This window comes from Protobothrops mucrosquamatus, unplaced genomic scaffold (genome assembly GCF_001527695.2).
Source record: "Protobothrops mucrosquamatus isolate PMUCROS unplaced genomic scaffold, P.Mucros_1.0 scaffold614, whole genome shotgun sequence".
Lineage (NCBI taxonomy): Eukaryota > Metazoa > Chordata > Lepidosauria > Squamata > Viperidae > Protobothrops > Protobothrops mucrosquamatus.
This window is the reverse complement of record NW_015386911.1, coordinates 101,810-119,284: the sequence shown is the minus strand read 5'-3', so window position 1 is coordinate 119,284 and position 17,475 is coordinate 101,810. Positions and strand designations below refer to the sequence as shown.

At 38.1% G+C, this 17,475-nt stretch overlaps 1 protein-coding gene across 1 annotated transcript in view; it reads right to left on the bottom strand.

Moving 5' to 3' along the window:
* ARHGAP18 (Rho GTPase activating protein 18) overlaps window positions 1-17,475 on the bottom strand; it is a 67,528-nt gene that overhangs the window by 16,620 nt on the left and 33,433 nt on the right. Inside the window, exons 4-8 of the mRNA XM_015817642.1 lie at window positions 16,148-16,220; window positions 9,122-9,276; window positions 6,909-7,074; window positions 3,351-3,442; window positions 1,107-1,184 (exon numbers count right to left, since the gene is read on the bottom strand). Coding sequence (XP_015673128.1) covers window positions 1,107-1,184; window positions 3,351-3,442; window positions 6,909-7,074; window positions 9,122-9,276; window positions 16,148-16,220 — 564 coding nt within the window. The remainder of the gene's footprint in view (window positions 1-1,106; window positions 1,185-3,350; window positions 3,443-6,908; window positions 7,075-9,121; window positions 9,277-16,147; window positions 16,221-17,475) is intronic.

Below are 17,475 nucleotides of genomic sequence, written 5' to 3'. Positions count from 1 at the left end.
CCCTTTTTCAGCCCAAGCTCATTTTATGTTTGTGACATTCTGCTCCAAGCAGCAGCCGTATCTTTTAGCAGATGTCTTGCAGAAGGCTTTTGATCTTAGTCCAAAGGCCATATGTACAGTTTTCCATCCTGTGGGGCATTTGCACAAATGCCTGTCTGAAGCCCTAACTATCAAAACAGATAGTCCATTGGGACAAGATGGAGCAATGCTCCAACTTGATATAAAACATCTTTCTATGTTATGAAGACTAGTACCTCAATTATATTATCTGTCTTCTTTATCCCAGATCAAATCCTCCTGTGACAATATTTTACAAGGGATTTGGATGTAATTCGGGTAGCCTAAGAGAAGTAACTTCTGCCTGATGTCTCCTTTTTTAATATGTTGTCTCAAAGCTACTTGCTGATCCTCCCTCAAAGCACTGCATAAAATGCACATTTCATATCTTGTTTTAGTTCAGCCATTTTCCAGGTCGACAAGAATCCATATCTCACCCCCTTAGATTGTGCATGTATTTCTAAATTACGTAACCTACTTGTCCAATTTGCAGCTTTTGTTTCGAGTTCACATTTTATGAATTTTAGAAAGCTACAGAAATAAGATTGGTTTCAAAATATGACAGAGGATGATGAGTTATTAGAAAAGCAGTAGTAAAACAACTGCAAAAACCTTGTGCACCCAGGGAGAAAGCAACAGTACAGAGGACGACATCTGAGTAAAATGATAGGGAATTGATTTCTTCAGCGCCACTCCTTAATTTAATTCAGAGACATCTTTAAAGTAATTTTATATATCTGCGTGCTTGTGTTTGACTGTGTGTGTATGTGTGAATGTTGGTGTATAGTCTCGATTTTCATATAAAATCTATAGTTTTGAACAAGTCAGTTCTGAAAGTCATAAAATAAATTTTGACAAGCAGACAATCTGTTCTGAGGCTTCTACCCACCTCTACTATGTCATTTAGAATGTATAGGTAAAAGTTACAAGTTTATGGAAAGATCTGAGTTTGAATCTTGCTACTGAGCACACCTTATCAAATATAAACAAAGAACAGAACACTGGTAGAGAACACAGCACTATTTTCCTAAGCTGAAGGGCCATTTTACCTTTACTCTAGCAGCAACTCCTGGTATTCGAAGCAATCCTTCTGTTTCCAGTTTTCCCTCTTCTATCTGAGAAATGAGCTGAACATAAAAATGGAAAACAGCTCAAGAAGCAGACATATCATGAAACAGTAAAAAGATTGTTATTGTCATAACAATTTCAACATATATGCCTCCCTTATTTCATCTTCTTTCTTTTTTTTGCAATACCACAACTACAGGATGTCTTTAGGCTAAAAAGAGCCTACTATTATTGTAACACATGTGCATAGAGTGACATTTATCCAGAATCAATTTGGAGAAGAGCTAATACCTCACCCACCTCACATCAGGGAATATGGACTTTATTCATTGATTTCTGAAATTCATATCCTGCTTTCTGCTTTGGCCTCCTTCCCATTCCTGACTCAGGTAAAATAATTTATTGGGATGGAGTAGAGATCTGTTTGCATAGATATTAATCAATGAAAAAAAATTATATGCAGAAGAGAATCTCAGTTCATACGTACTCAATCAAATGCATTTAGTCAAGTGCACAACAGGTTTGCTCCATGAGGCTCCTTGCTAATGATGGCTTGAGTGCAGAATTTTTATCTTTAGGTATTAGCCCAGGGTGGGTGTATCAGGTAAAAATAAAATATTTACACAGAGACAGTAACAGTATTGCCCAGCTTACATTAGTTCTGGATATTGCATCTAACTTGATGCCAGTTTACAAATTTCTTCTTTGTTTCATTTATACCTGCCAGAGTCAATCAGCTACTGCCAAATGCATGATGAAACAGGAATGTTTTCATTGCCTTGAGGAATGTGTTATTACCATATGCAGCTCCAGGGAAAGCATATGGCAAAAAAAATGGAGGCTGAGAGAGAATATCACAATTTGCCCAAGATCCATATAATTCAGGGAAATGGGACTGCCAATAGGCCCCTTGAGGCACCCAAACCAACTAAGGCAAGGCAGTGTATGATGTAACCTGGTGCTAGACCAAGTACGGCTTTGTAGTAGCAGCCAACTTTGAATTAGGCCTGGAGGTTGTTAATAGTTCATGCAGTGGTATCAAAATCAGTGTGACTCTGCAGTGGTGAGGTGATCCTGCCAGCAGTCTAATCGCTGCATTTGGATCAATTGCAACTTCTGAATTTTTCTCAACAATTGTCCTATAAGAGTACACTGCAGTAATCTAATCACATAGTGTCTAAGTTGTATTATCATCACCAGGACACCATGGTCCAGGTAGGACTACAATTGGTGCAGTAACCTAAGCTGGGCAAAGGTCCCTTCCCCCTAATTTCCCTTTGCTATTTAAGCAAGATAGTAGTAGTAGTAGTAGTAGTAGTAGTAGTAGTAGTAGTAGTAGTAGTAGTAGTAGTAATAATAATAATAATAATAATAATAATAATAATAATAATAATAATAATAATAATAATAATAATAATAATGGTAAAGTTGGAAGGGACCTTGGAGGTCATCTAGTCCAACCCCCTGCTCAGGCTGGAAACCCTATACCATTTCGGACAAATGGCTGTCCAGTCTCTTCTTAAAAACTTCCAGTGTTGGGGCATTCACCGCTTCTGGAGGCAGGTTGTTCCACTGGTTAATTGTTAATCTAACTGTCAGGAAGTTTCTCCTTAGTTCTAAATTGCTTCTCTCCTTGATCAGTTTCCATCTGTTGCTTCTTGTCCTGCCTTCAGGTGCTTTGGAGAATAGCTTGACTCCCTCTTCTTTGTGGCAGCCCCTGAGATATTGGAACACTGCTATCATGTCCCCCCCCTCGTCCTTCTCTTCGTTAAACTAGACACACCCAATTCCAGCAACCGTTCCTTATATGCTTTAGCCTATAAGGATGAGGGCCCCCACTTTTCTCCACTCTTTTGTTCTACAAAGGTTAAGAAACATGCATGTGATTTTGGTTTAATCTGAAAAATTCTGGGAAAATCATTCTCAGATAAGACACAATTATTTGTACTAATAATTGATGATTGTGTGAGCATATAAGAAAAGAAGGTAAGAATAAGAATAACTAGTTTAACCTGCCCACTGATCTACAGAGAGCAGGAAGAATTTTATCAAGGCATCAGACATAAAAAGGGAAGATGCCATACTTAATAAAAAATATTATGCTAGATAATAAAATATTAGCTTTTTTTTTAAAAAAAAAAATCAGTATTACATGCGGTATCTTTCAGGACTCAATCCCAAAGCTCAAGGAAGTAGAGTGAAAGAACACCAGTCAGCCTACTTACTTTTTGAAAGATAAATGGTGTCCGGATACCTGGAACTCTCTTTTGATCATGTTCTAGCAAAACCAAGAGTGGAACACCAAAAAGACCAGATTCTGTATAAAAGAGTGGGGGAAAGGATTCATGAAGTGGTAATATGAAAGCATTTTAAAATAATATTTTCTTTTTATTTTCAAAAGTTATTTTCAGTACAGTCCCATTACAAAATGGCCGTTTATCAGGACTAAAGCCCACTAAACATGCAGTTAAAGAGAAGACAAAGTTATTTTCTGAAAATATGCAGGAAAAATACTCCGCATATAAACACAGGCAAAAGGCTAAGAAGAAAGAGGGGGGGAAATTCTTAATTAGAATTAGGCATGGACTATCATTTGAAATTCATAAACAACATTGCTTTTTTTGTACAGATTGACATCAGAATATATGAAGTTATTTATATACATCAAAGTATCATTGATACTATTAACAAGGATTGTATCCAATTCTGTCCATCTGCTGATTTTCCTGAAGCTTTTCCATGCATCTACCAACCTTGGGTAGGTCAGCATAATAAAAGTCAGGAACAAGTGAAAAGAGAAGTTTCTTAAGTAGAAATCAGTAATACAAATCTCCAAAACTAAACACTGATCATTATTAACAAAAAAAATCCTATACTTACTTATTATGAAATACACTGTAACTATAACAAGGGGAAAATATTTTAGAAACATTCCTAAAATGTGTTACTAGACTTATTTTCTGCAAGTGGATGAAAATCACACGTACTCAGATATCTCTCTCTGCACGGCTTTTAGTTATTTAGTTCCAACCTGGCGTCTCTACTGAACTACTTCCTGCATATTTTGGCACAGGAAACTACTTAACTGGTAGTATGTTTCAATTCATGGCAGCTAACAAAAACATTTTCCTCGTTTTAATCTATTTAATCTATCATTTCAAAATTAATTTTGTATTTCTTTTTAACAAACACATTGCATTTAAAAAATTATTGAACACTGCCTTGAAATTCAAATTGAGGTAGAATATTCATACACGAGTGCGCACAAACAGAGGTGTACACACACACACACACACACACACACACATACACACACACACACACTTCATTCAGGCAGACTGAATCAAGTTGATCTGATAATGGATAAAATTTGTTTTAATCCACCTGTCTCTGCAGGTGTACATCAACATATGAGACTAAATAAAAGATACAAAATTAAAGAAAAATCTAAGAAGGCAAAGTTAGAAAATAGTGAAACTCATTATAGAAGTTATGAAAAAAAATGCTTTTTTTCTCCTTCAAAAGGCTTTATCTTTTGATTTTCCTTTTAAAATTAATTTCACGGCTGTTTCAAGCTGCAATCCTATAGCCTCAGGTCATTGGTAAAAGAAGATGCCATCCGCCACAAAAAATTTGGCAGATGAAAGCGAGGTGAAGTCATATGACTTGCCTTGGAAGACTCTGAAACTGTGGTATCCAAACTTCTCTCAAACCATCCACTATCTATCCCTGACATACAGAAAATTGAAATTAATTCTGGAGAACTCAAATGATGATTTCAACATTGAGTAAGCATTTCTAGATACATGCTGCCTACAGGCATACAATCTCTTTTATAGATTGGTATTTTGTAATAGGGGGCACGATGGCTCAGCACTTAAAGACGCTGAGCTTGTCAGCTGGAAAGTTGACAGCCCAGGTTCAAGACCCAAGTGCCGCGTGACAGGGTGAGCTCCCGTTACTTGCCTCAGCTCCAGCCCAACTAAAATTTCGAAAACATGCAAATGCTAGCCACATGACCACAGAAGTGTTTTCAGACAATGCTGGCTTCCTCAGCTAAGAAACAGAGATGAGCACTGCCCCCTAGAATCAGATACAACTGGATAGGGGAAACCTTTACGTTTATCTTGTAATAGTGAAGAGTCTGCATATCCCAATGAGGCTATGAGCTCTGTTGCTGAGTGGGTTTTATTGTTTATGATTTAAAATTTATAATATAAGACCACCCAACAGTGACTTTGGATGGCATATAAATTATAAACAAAAGCTTGGTACATTAAACCAGAAAAAGAAAAGATGATTATAAAAGGGGGAATAGACATACAGATAGTCCTCGACTTATGATCACAATTAAGCCCAGAATTTTGGTTGTAAGTTGTTGTAGTCATTAAATGGATCACCCGCTACTTCAGATAACACACAGAGGTGCTATTCTAGAGGTGCCACAACTCAGAAGGCATACTTCCAAGACTCTATCAGATGGCATTGCTTGACAGATGAATTCACCAATGCATGGACACAAACACAAACCACTCCCGCAAAACCGTAACCAATCCAGAAGCGTGCATGGGTCTAACAAAAGGTAACTAGGCCACAATACATTCATGCAGTATTTGTGCTGTTCTGTATCATCAATGAATTTTTTGTTCTAAAATTTCCAAGTGCTAAGCCTTTCAGATGGTTATTTCATCCCTGCCTGATGAGCTCAGCCATAAGGGACTGCTCTCAGCAATCAAAAAGTCCTTCCTGAGAAACTTTCAAAGCTTCTGAAGACTAGAAACTGTTTAAAGAAAGTACGAATGTAGAAAAGGGGGAATGGGGAAGCAAGAGAGAGCATAAAGAGCCAGCTTACAGAACAGATTAATTACAGAGTGATCATCCAGATGGGTTTCAGGCAGAAAACATCAACTTATGCTAAAGACAGCTATAAAACATTACCTCCTCCATCTTGAGGATATTTACTATTTAATGCACAGCTTCAGTGTCATACTGCAGCCTACCTGTCTGATCCAGCTATGGTTAAGTACATTTAACCATATTTAACACTACAGTGGAAATCAGCAGAATATAAATGTGCTTATCTCAGCCAAGGTCTTCCACCAACTAGCACCTTAGCCTTGCATATCGTAGATGGGGAAAAAAGTAAATATCTCCCTCAACTCGTTAGGCAAGTGCCACTTTGTTTTTCTGGTAGTGAGGAAAATATTTGCCATTGCACATGACCTTCTACAGTACTCCGTTCTTATTTCTAAGTGTATATGCCACTGGTGGCGAACCTATGGCACGGGTGCCAGAGGCGGCACTCAGAGCCCTCACTGTGGGCACGCGCGCCGTCGCCCCAATCCTAGGCCTTCAGCTGGGTTTTATAAAACCTTTTCGCTTTAGGCCTCCGCTGCCGTGTGCAAAAAAAAAAAAAAAGGTTCAATCAGTCAATTTCAACTTCTTGCGGGGAAAAAAAAGATCTTGCAAAGTTGGAATTGATTGAACTTTTTAGTCCCACCCAGTCTGCCGTTACCACCGCAGCCACGCCTACCCAATGGACCATGCCCACCCAATTGCCCACGCCCACACGGCACTCGATGATGCATAAATGGGTTTTGGGTTGCAGTTTGGGCACTCAGTCTCTAAAAGGTTCGCCATCACTGGTATATGCAATACAAATTAACCTTATCTCATTATTCCCCCTCCATTGACAATGTTTACAAATTAAAATATTCAAATAGGTATCCGAACACGCATTTTGCAAAACAAACAAACCAAAACCAAAAATTCAACACACTCACCTTTCACTTTAATTTTTGCTGCTTTTTGTGGTTTCAGTTCAATTCCAAGAATGTCAAAAAGAGCAGTCAGTTCAATCAGGGCCAAAGCATGGATTTTCTTCATATCCTGAGGTGCAAGATCTCCAATTTTTGTTGTACCTGTTTTGTCCTTCGGAAATCTGAAGTTCTGTTTAAATGTACATAATGCAGTTATATGAACCCTTAGTGTTAACAATTTCATTGAAAAAAAAAATCCCAAGAAAAACTAGAACTAAATCTACATTTCTGGAAGCGCAACAGGCATGGCTTTAGGCAAAAGTATTTATTCTTTTGGGGCACTGCCTTGAACAGGTGAGGGCCTTGAAATTGGCAAGAGAATTTCTCTATCTGGAAGCCCATTTGAAGTTAGGAAATCTGAACAGAAGTCATTCTTGTGTTTGCTTAAATAAAAATACCCTCTTGGTGCAAAAGTGGAGCACTTCAGAGCTGCCATGGGAATGCATCATGGTCAGAGAAAGGAAAGATGGGAATCCTACTTTAAAAACATCGCTGTCTTGAAGAGAGCTACAATTTTTGGGGAAGAATACCTTTTTTTTTATTATAGTACACGTATTTCGTAAATTTCTGATTAGAAACTTCCCTTCCCTTTGTTCCCACCATTTATAATTTAATTTGAGTCAATTATGCAACCTGGAACAATTAAAGTTAACTAATAACCTTTAAGCAGATTTGTGGTGAATTTAGCATTCTACAGGTTCTTTAGCAACTTTAAATGTTTTATAATTCTAAAACCACCGTCCTCTTCCAAAGACAGGCTGAGGAAGCAAGAGGCAAGTATTTTTTCCCCCAGTCTGAGTTGGATACATGTACTGTAAGTACTGTAAGTAGAAAGGACAATACAGTAGGAATCAGCTTTCTATCTGGTTTCAAACCTTCTCTGTCCAAAAGCCCTGGGAAAATTGAAATCAGTAAGATACAGATGGCAGGAAAAACAAAAACGCAAGCATCAGCAATAGATTATTTCTTTTCAGTGCTTTTTGTTCAGTTGTGCATTTTTACGTTTATTTTTACCTCCTTTCCTATTCTTTATAGAGAAAATCTATCTATGTGGTCACTAAGATTCGACAATGACCCCATGGGACATAATCAATCATCCATTCTATTGTCTGCTGATAAACAATTGCTTCCTCTTGAACATAGATCTAAGTTTCCTTTTCTTGATTCAGTTACCTTCCTTCCCAAGTATTCACTTTTCTGCATTTATTAAAATAAAAATCTTTAATTCATTGTTGCCCATGCACTCAAAAATATTTGGGCCTGATAACTTTGGTTAAAAGAGGAAACTGGAGCCATTCTTTAAAAGGTTAAAAGGAAGAGGAATCTCCTGCTCTGCCCCATCCAGATTCCAAATAAACATCTCCACACAGAAGAACATTTATTTTTGACTTAAGGGCTGATCTTAAACAACGCTTATGATTCTGAAACTGTTCTTTAACTTCAAAGTACCAGTGACAATAATGAAGGATACAGTTCTATCATATCTATCCAAATTACTTTGTAAAGAAAACAAACTAAAAATTCTTTAGCATGACTACTGGTTTTCAATTAATGGTCCACTACCAGTAATATGAGCAGTACCTGTGCTGTAATATTTTGCCATCCCACTTGTTGCATATGGCTCTTTCCTTTGTCTCTCACCAAATAAGTTAACTGTGGGACCTTTCTACCATCTGTGCCCAGATGTCTGCAAAAATACCCTAGATATAATCCTATGAATATTGTGCATGTTGACTTCCCTCATGCAAAGGTTTGTACTAATAACTAAATGGGTGGAGCTGATGTTGATTTATTCACAAAATGCCTCCTCCCATGAATAATGTGTGAATGGGCTACAGCAGGGGTCCCCAACCTCTAGTCAATGGACTGGCACCGGGCCAAAGCATGCCAGAAACCGGGCCATGCAAACAAGTGAAGCCTCATCCGGGGGATGCAGAGAGCACACGAAACCACACCCCCTCCACTCTGCGGAAAAAACTCTCTCCACAGAATCAGTCCCTGGTGCCCAAAAGGTCGGGGGCTGCTAGACTATAGGAAAGATACAGCATTTCACCTCTTTTAAATCCAAGTTGACCTATTTATTATTTGGGAGGGGGGCTATAGATGAAAATAGGTGAAAAATTACAAAATTAAGGAAATTAAACTAAATACATGCATATACACATATAAACACTTACAGGAAGCAGAGTGTCATCTTCTTTGTCTTTTAACACGTCACTTACAGAGTTATTTTTGAGATTAACTGCTTGTTCAGAAAATGATATTTCCAAATTAATGTCTGTTTCAGCTGGTGGCAAATCTTCTCTTGGACAATTATCGATATGTTCATATGCTAAATGTAGGAGAGGAGAGGAGAGAGGAGAGGAGAGAGGAGAGGAGAGAGATTTATCTACAGGGTTCTTTTGTTAAATACGTGAAAATAATAAATTTACCAATATTAGCCCAATGAAGGCAGGAAATGTGCTATTTAGCTAATTAAGTAATGGATTAAATGGAGTGATGTTGAATTATTTTCTACATTATAGAGCATTCCATCTCATGAAAGGAGAAGATTCAAATAAGTAAGTGACATTGGAAATTGTACAGAAGAAGAAAATTAACAGTATTTGCTTCCCTACCCTCTACCTTTTTTTGAGTTCTCACTCCTTTCAGTGAAACAAAAAGATGCACTGGATTTAAACGTCAGTCAACCAAATAATATAATGAGTCAATCTGTTACAGGTTTACATGCGACTTTCATATATCATAACTCCCCATCTTTTAAGCCTTTTAAGCTGTTTGTTTCAGAAGCTATCCATCATACTACCTGGCTTTCTCTCAGCCCTCACATGAACTCAATTTCAGGTTGCTCCATTCTGGGAAAAAGGTGCAATATAAATTGTAACCTGTACTTGAATTTTCACTGTTTTTTTTAACTTACTATTTATTTTTAAATGGAGAAGTGTATCAAATTGAAAGTGCTATCGTTCACCTATGCTCTAGTTCAGGGGTCCCCAACTCCCTGTTCGTGGGCCAGTAGTGGGCTGCGGCATGCCAGCAACCGGTCCGCACAAACAAGCAAAGCCCCATCCGCAAGATGCAGGCAGCACACAAAACCATGCACTCTCCAGTCCATGGAAAAACCTTTCTCCACAGAACTGGTCCCTGGTGCCCAAAAGGTTGGGGACCTCTGCTCTAGTTAATTTTTGTATGTTTTGAAATACATATATTTATATTTTAAAAAAACACAAGTAATCATACTAGCACAATTCTGCTTGAATGAGCCACATACCCCAATTAAGCATAAAATATAGAACAAGTATTTAAGGAATTGTAGCCCTCTTATATCCAAGAATGTACCATCCAGTCACTGAGATTGTTCTCAATAAATTTCTTCCCCACAGAAGTAATTCACTTTCAAAGGATAGACATGTTTTAGAGAACATTGGGGGGGGGGGAGGGTTTGCCATTCAAACAAATAAATAAACAAAAATAAATACCCTATTTTCTCTTTTAAACTGGTCTTTGCACACACAGCATTCTGTCTGGCTGACCTAGTTAGAACGCTAAGACAAAGAGAAGATGTCCTTGACCACCTGGCTGCCTGCTTATCTACATGTTACCTGTGGAAAACAAGCTTTCATGCATGAACAGGCTTTGACTATGCTGCCTATACAAGATTGCATCAGCCTTCTGGGCTCCAAGTCTTTACTTGGAAGAGCTGTACAATTAAAGTCTCTGGAAAACATGATTCAGAAGGTTTGATCTTGCAGCTTTAAATGCCCTTGAATGACACTAATTATCTGGATGCATTTCAACTGGGCTTTTGCCAAAATATAGTGCTGAAAATGCTTCGATTGTCTGGGATGAGGTCCGACACTCAAAACTGAATTGGAGAAATGGGAAAGATTCTTCTGGATCTTTTGGTGCATTCTTCTAGCAGGACGGAATTTAGGATTAACTGTTGTTTCAGTCCTTCCTGACAGGCCACAGAGAGAAAATGGTGTTGCAGAATGACTGTTTGACATCTTGGCTACTCTGCTATCATAGAGTCCATTTCCATGCTATTCCACATAGGAAAAGTCTCCCAGAGTCTTCAGAATTTTTATGAAGTATATTATTCTTATTCTCAACATTTTGTTAGATATCTTGAGTATTTGCCAGAATAGAAAAATGGAGTTTAAATCAAATCACTAGTGGTTAATTCCACTATGTCCTCCCTACCCTAACAAAGATAGTGTCATATTTAACAAGCAAAACAATGACACACTTCAAACACTATTCCAGTAATATGGACAATTCTTTACTATGAACCTGGGAATGATTGTGAAGAACAGCTGTTCCTTTAAAAGAAAACAAAAGAGCAAAATAGCAAAATGGCCTATAAGGAAAAGAACCAAAATCCAAGCCAGGCTCCCCCCTCCCACTGAAGGTATACCCTTACCATGTCATCTGAAGTACAGCACTTCAAAATGCAGGGAGTCCTTGACTAACTATCACAATGGGGGCCAGAATTTCCATTGCTAAGCAAGGCAAGTGAGTTGTGCCCAATTTTATCTTTTTTGCCACTGTTCTTAAGTGAATCGCTGCTGTTGTTAAATAGATCATGAAGTCATTAGCAAATCTGGCTTCCCTCATTGTTGTATTTATGGGCTGGAAGCCTGCTGGGGAGGTTGCAAATGGCAATCACATGATTTTGAGACACTGCAATACAGGCTGAATACACGCTGAATACAGGCTGAATACACGCTGATTGCCAAGCACCTGGATTTTGATCACATGACCATTGGAATGTTGCAATTGCCATAAATATAAAGACCAGCTATAAGTCACTTTCTTCAGTCCCGTTGTAATGTTGGTCACTAAACAAATGATTGTAAGTTGAGGACTACCTATAGATCAATTGTGAGACCTATTGATTTGTGCGGAGTCCAAATCTCCAAATTACTTATCATTGGAAATCAGCAGCTACAACTATAACAAATTTCAGATTAACAGGGTTAAGAAGCGGAAGATATACAAAGAGCTACATTTATATATTGAGGTTTTTTTAAAAAAAGTCTTCTGTTTTCTGTGGGCAATTGTTCTGAAAATAGCATACAGCTGAAGGTGACTTTCTAAGAAACTTGCAAACTTCAGAAGAACAGCAGTTGATCTAATGCAAGGGGGTTACAGATAGAAGGGAAAAAATAATTTCTCTTTTGTTTTACCTATTTACATCCAAAACACATACCAGTTTTCCTCACTTTGTGTTACTGTTACATTTCCCCAAAAGCTTATAAACTGAATTTGCATAAAATGAGACACCAAACTACTGGGGGGGGGAAGTGGGGGCTGTATGGTTTAATGTCAAATGTTATCACTCAAACCCTTGACAAGTATTCTCATAAATGTTTAGAACTAAATCTAATTTACCTTCTTTAGGGTCAGATGTCTCATTGGAATGGTATACACAGATGGGATTTTTGATTTTATTATATTAGATATTTCAAAAATTGTCCAAGTTAATATGTCTATTGTGCTGGAACAAATTATATTAGCTTTTGATAGATGCTATAAGACACCTTTGATTTGGTAGGGTAAAATTAAAATTAATATAACTTCTAGGTTTGTGTATGTTTTATGATCAATATGCTTATCCCCCCCCCCCAAATTGATCAAATTAATAGGATTTGGAGGAAATATATTTGGGAAAGGTAAAACACTTAGAATCTCCCTTTCTGAATGACATTTGTATATGGCAGGTGGCATTTTAATCTCCTAGATTTTTGGAAATACCACTGGACATATTAATATTAATATTAGTATTAATATTTTATTGGAATGATTTTTGGAATTGGAATTCCTTTCTGGGTTATGATGGAAAGTTATTGTACTTACCTATTTAAATCTTGGCAGTTGTTAGGTATAAAGTCTATGACAATTAATTCCAACTTTACCAGTGTTAGACATATTTGGTCCCTGTTAGGTGATAGCTCTAATTCTGATATGGAATTTTATGAACACTTAACTTTCTGCCATAATTCTACTCTATAAATCAATGGCAAAACTTTCCTGAAAAAAATGGGTGCAAAAGGGTATAGTACAGTGGTGGCAAACCTATGGCACATGTGCCAGAGATGGCACTCAGAGCCCTCTCTGTGGGCACGTGCACCATCGCCCCAGCCCTGCCTCCCCCCATGGCCCCCTCACCAGCAGCCCCCCCAGAGGAGAGTTGCCCCCAAGCGCAGTCCGTGCAAAGCAGCACAGCCAAGGGCATAACAGCCAGGCAGCAGGGACAAGACTCTGCCCTCGTGCCCTGTCACATGCAGATGATGCTGCAGGGCATGGGCGGAGGGTATGGTCGCCATGGCGCTGCTGGGCTGCCTGGGCGATCTGCTGCGGTGGGCTGTGGAGGTGGTGGGTGGCCATGCGGGTGGGGGGGGTGCAGAGCAGGGGTGGGCAGGGAGGCGGAGGCGGTTTTGGGGCACTCGGTATCTAAAAGGTTCGCCATCACTGGTATAGTACATTAGATTAAATTTTGTTTAATTATTACTTTAAAACTTTTCAGCAACTGCAAACAGAATTTTCTTTACCATCAACACAAAATGGAAATATATACAGTGAAAACATGTTTTGACAGTTCAATTCAGATTTAATGCTTTAGCAGCTTCTAAAATACCTGGTAAGTTATTAATACTGAACAATTCAATCTCAGAATATGTCATCATTGTGAGGTAGTCCGGATAAGAAGCATACGCGGACAAGAATCATTAGCTCTACTTTACTGTAAGATTATATTACTGTGTTTCCCCTAAAATAAAACCTGGTCTTATTTTATTTTATTTTATTTGCCTCCAAAAGAGCCACCAGGTCTTATTTTTGAGGGGGGTGTCTTTTCCCCTCATCTCGCCGTGGTGGCACCGACAATCCTGCCTAGTTGGCCCATTTCTTCTGCGGCCAAAGGAGCAGCTTTATTCTGCAACTGAGAATGGAGCTCGGGCCTTTATTTTGCTGTCAGAGGCCTTTCTGGAAGGCCTATGCAGCCAAGAACCAAACTACAAATTGAATCAATAGGTCAGTTCTCGGCTGCGCAGGCCTTGCAGAAAGGCCTCTGACAGCAAAATGCAGGCCCAAGCTCCGTTCTCAGCTGCAGAATGAAGCTGCTCCTTCAGCTGCCGCCGAGGCAAGTGTCGATCCATGGGAGGCCTGGCTGCAATGGTAAACTCTACCCCTGCCCTAACTTGATTTTTAGGTGTGCACCTTGCCCCAAAACTAGAGCTTATTTTATTATTTTTTGGCTAAGGCTTATATTAGGCTCACCCCCAAAAATCAAGCTAGGGCTTATTTTTGGAGTAGGTCCTACTTTCGGGGAAAGACGGTAATAGAATCTTACAATTGTGAAAGTACATTTCTCCCATCACCTTTAGAGCCCAAGAAACTGGGAGGATCTCTTTTGAGCTGTTTGCCCTGCCTACAACTCCTACTAGAAATTAGGCTGCCTCTTACCTAGCCATTCCCCTGGTGGCAGCTGTTGCCCTTGTCTCCCGAGGTCATTCCCCCATATCTTTACAGAATCTAAGTCTCCCTTTTTTGTGTCAAAAGCTAAAGGAATAGTTTAAAATATTTAACAAATATACAAGTAGTTTTGAATCAAGAATTGGAAATTCTAATTCTTTTCAACCAATGGACTCAAGTTTTGAAAAACACTAAATTTATATCCTCTTATTTAAGTTTACATTATTTCATCAAAATATTGTTTTTATGTCTACTGGATGGATGGATTAATAATTATTTGTTGGTGCTGCAAGAAATTTGAGGGCACTTTAACGCATATGTTGGTCATGTTCTCCCTTACACTCCTTTGGGAGTAATGTTACACAATATGCTCAGAGCTCATCAAGTTATTTGCTCTTTTTTATATATGAGGCAACCCCAAATCCAGTCCCATTAAACACCAAGCCAATATAATGCTTTGTGAAAAATAGAACTGATAATTATTTGAAGAATACCTAATGTAGACCAGAGTTTGTTCCAAGATAAGCCTGGATAAATCAGCAGACAGAACAGATTTTCATCCTGTCTCAACTTGGAAGCGGTGCTCCATTAGGCAGTAAAATTGCCAAATGTCATATTAAATGGTCATTTGCATGCAGTGCTGCAGAGCATGGAGCACATGAAAATAGCTTTTTACAATTTCCCATTTCTAAAGCAGTCGTGAAGAGGCACTGGGAAAAAAAGAACCAGATGTTACAAAATTCTTAAATAAATGCTTGGTTGTTTTCCAAGCTAAGATTCTACAGTCTGGTTAATTGGCAGAAGACCTGTGTTTTTCAATCTTCCCCTTTCAGCCTTATGCTGACCCAGCAGTTTGGCAACCTTCCCATCCTAGAAACAGTTCTTACCAGCAAACGGCTGCCTGATGGCTTAAGTGAGGGGAAAAAGATTTTACTAATGTTCTTAGGAGTACACACTATTTAGTTCATATTACATGCGGTGCATTTTGGACTTTTGTCACTGTCTACTGAACTTGAACGTGAAATTCTGCAGTATGTCTATTAATGGTACTGTATTGATTGATTTTCTACTTACAAGACTCCATGGCTGTTGTCGCTATGCCTGATCATAAATTAACACATTTTTTTAGGATTAATTCAGACACATTACTATTTTCTTTTGTTATTTTTCTTCCCTCATTTTTAAAGCAAGTATAGGTTGGCCATTATGGATTATGGTATATCCATCTCTGTCTTCATTGCATTTCTTCTTATGGCTCCTTAATCTATTTTAATATCCTAATTCTGAATTGGACGGAACATATGAAGCATATGTGGCTTCTTCTCTGCTTCAAAACACACACAACAAATCTTATCTTGAAAGCACTACAACTCTGAGTAGAACAAGGGAAGATGATCTGGCCCTTTCATATATTTGAAACCAGAATTTTGTAATCTCTGACCCCAGCCATATGATTATGAATTTTTAATATATCTGTAAAATCTTTAATCTATTACTATGCCCAAGTACCCACCATACTGCAATATTTGCTTTTTATCTAATGTGATCAGGTAAACCAGAGCTTCTTTTTAGCCAACAGGCTTCTAAAAACCATGGTCTGTTGTTTTACTAACAATATATTTGCCTTATTATGCTATATAAACAGGATTTCTCAAGAGAACTGGTCATGCTGCTCACCAGGTAGAGTAAATATAGTGAGGTAGATTTTATTTTACACAAAAATTTACCTTCCTTGGCTTTTTCTTGTACACTTTCTTTTTTCCCTTCTGCTTTTACAGGATGGTGATCAATGCCAGATTCCTACAATATATGAAATAGATAAACTAATAATTAGATACACAGTATTGAAAACTAAATACCAATGATAAGCTCTACTTAATAAATAGAATTAATTAGTATTAATTACTTGCTACTTGAGAGAACAAAAATCAAATTCCTGGGGGTTCAGTTAACAAGTAGGCTGGCTTGGTCGCTCAACAGCAAGACACTGGTGAAGTGGGCACAGCAGCGCCTGCATTTTCTGCATCACATGAGAAAAGCACATCTTCCTTCCCCTGTTCTTACCACTTTCTACAGAGGGACAATTGAGAGCATCCAGTCATTCAGCATCACAGTCTGGTTTGGAAGCATCACTGCTTCAGACAGGAAGGCAGTGTAGAGAGTGGTGAGGATGGCTGAAAAGATTACTGGCAGTTCCCTCCCTTCCATCCAGGATATAGCACATAAGCGTTGCCTGAGCAGGGTCTGCAAGATTGTCTGGGACACCACACATCCTCTTCACGACCTGTTTTCCTTGTTACTTTCTGGGAGGTGACTTCGTGGTATCCGAAGCAGAACATCCAGATTCAGTCACAGTTTTGTTCCATACAGTCCTTGTGAACGCTAAAGCTTCCTCCTTCCGTTATGTATTCAAGATGGACAGTAATTAATATTTATGTGTTACATATATGTAAGGGTGTAGGTCTATACATATGTTGTATGTAATATGTTTAAATGTATGTTATGTATGTGTACATTTTCAGAGCAAGCAACTAAATTTCATTTTTAATGTGTGCCATTGTGCCCACAGTAAAAAATGACAATAAAGGTTATCTATCACCTATCTATCTATCTATCTATCTATCTATCTATCTATCTATCTATCTATCTATCTATCTATCTATCTATCTATCTTATTTATTTAGTGGATTTACAATATATGCTAACATTTCACATAAATTAAAAACATATCTGTTTTTAATTAAATTAAATTAAATTAAAAACATATCTATAGTTCCTTTCAGAGTTTATGGTTTGTTCATGATACTGATTCAGCCCATGTCACTATAGTTAATTCCATCAATTTAGCTTCCCCTCTACCAATTAGATTAGAAAAGGAATTTTTTCGAAATTTCAATCAAATTATACTTAAATTCATTTGGCAAGGGAAAAAACCAAGGATTAAATTAAAATTATTACAGGATGTTAAGGAAAGGGGGGGTTTTGGCCTTCCCGATCTGGAAAAATACTATCAATCTACAATTTTACTGTGGTTGCGGGATTGGATTCGACTGGA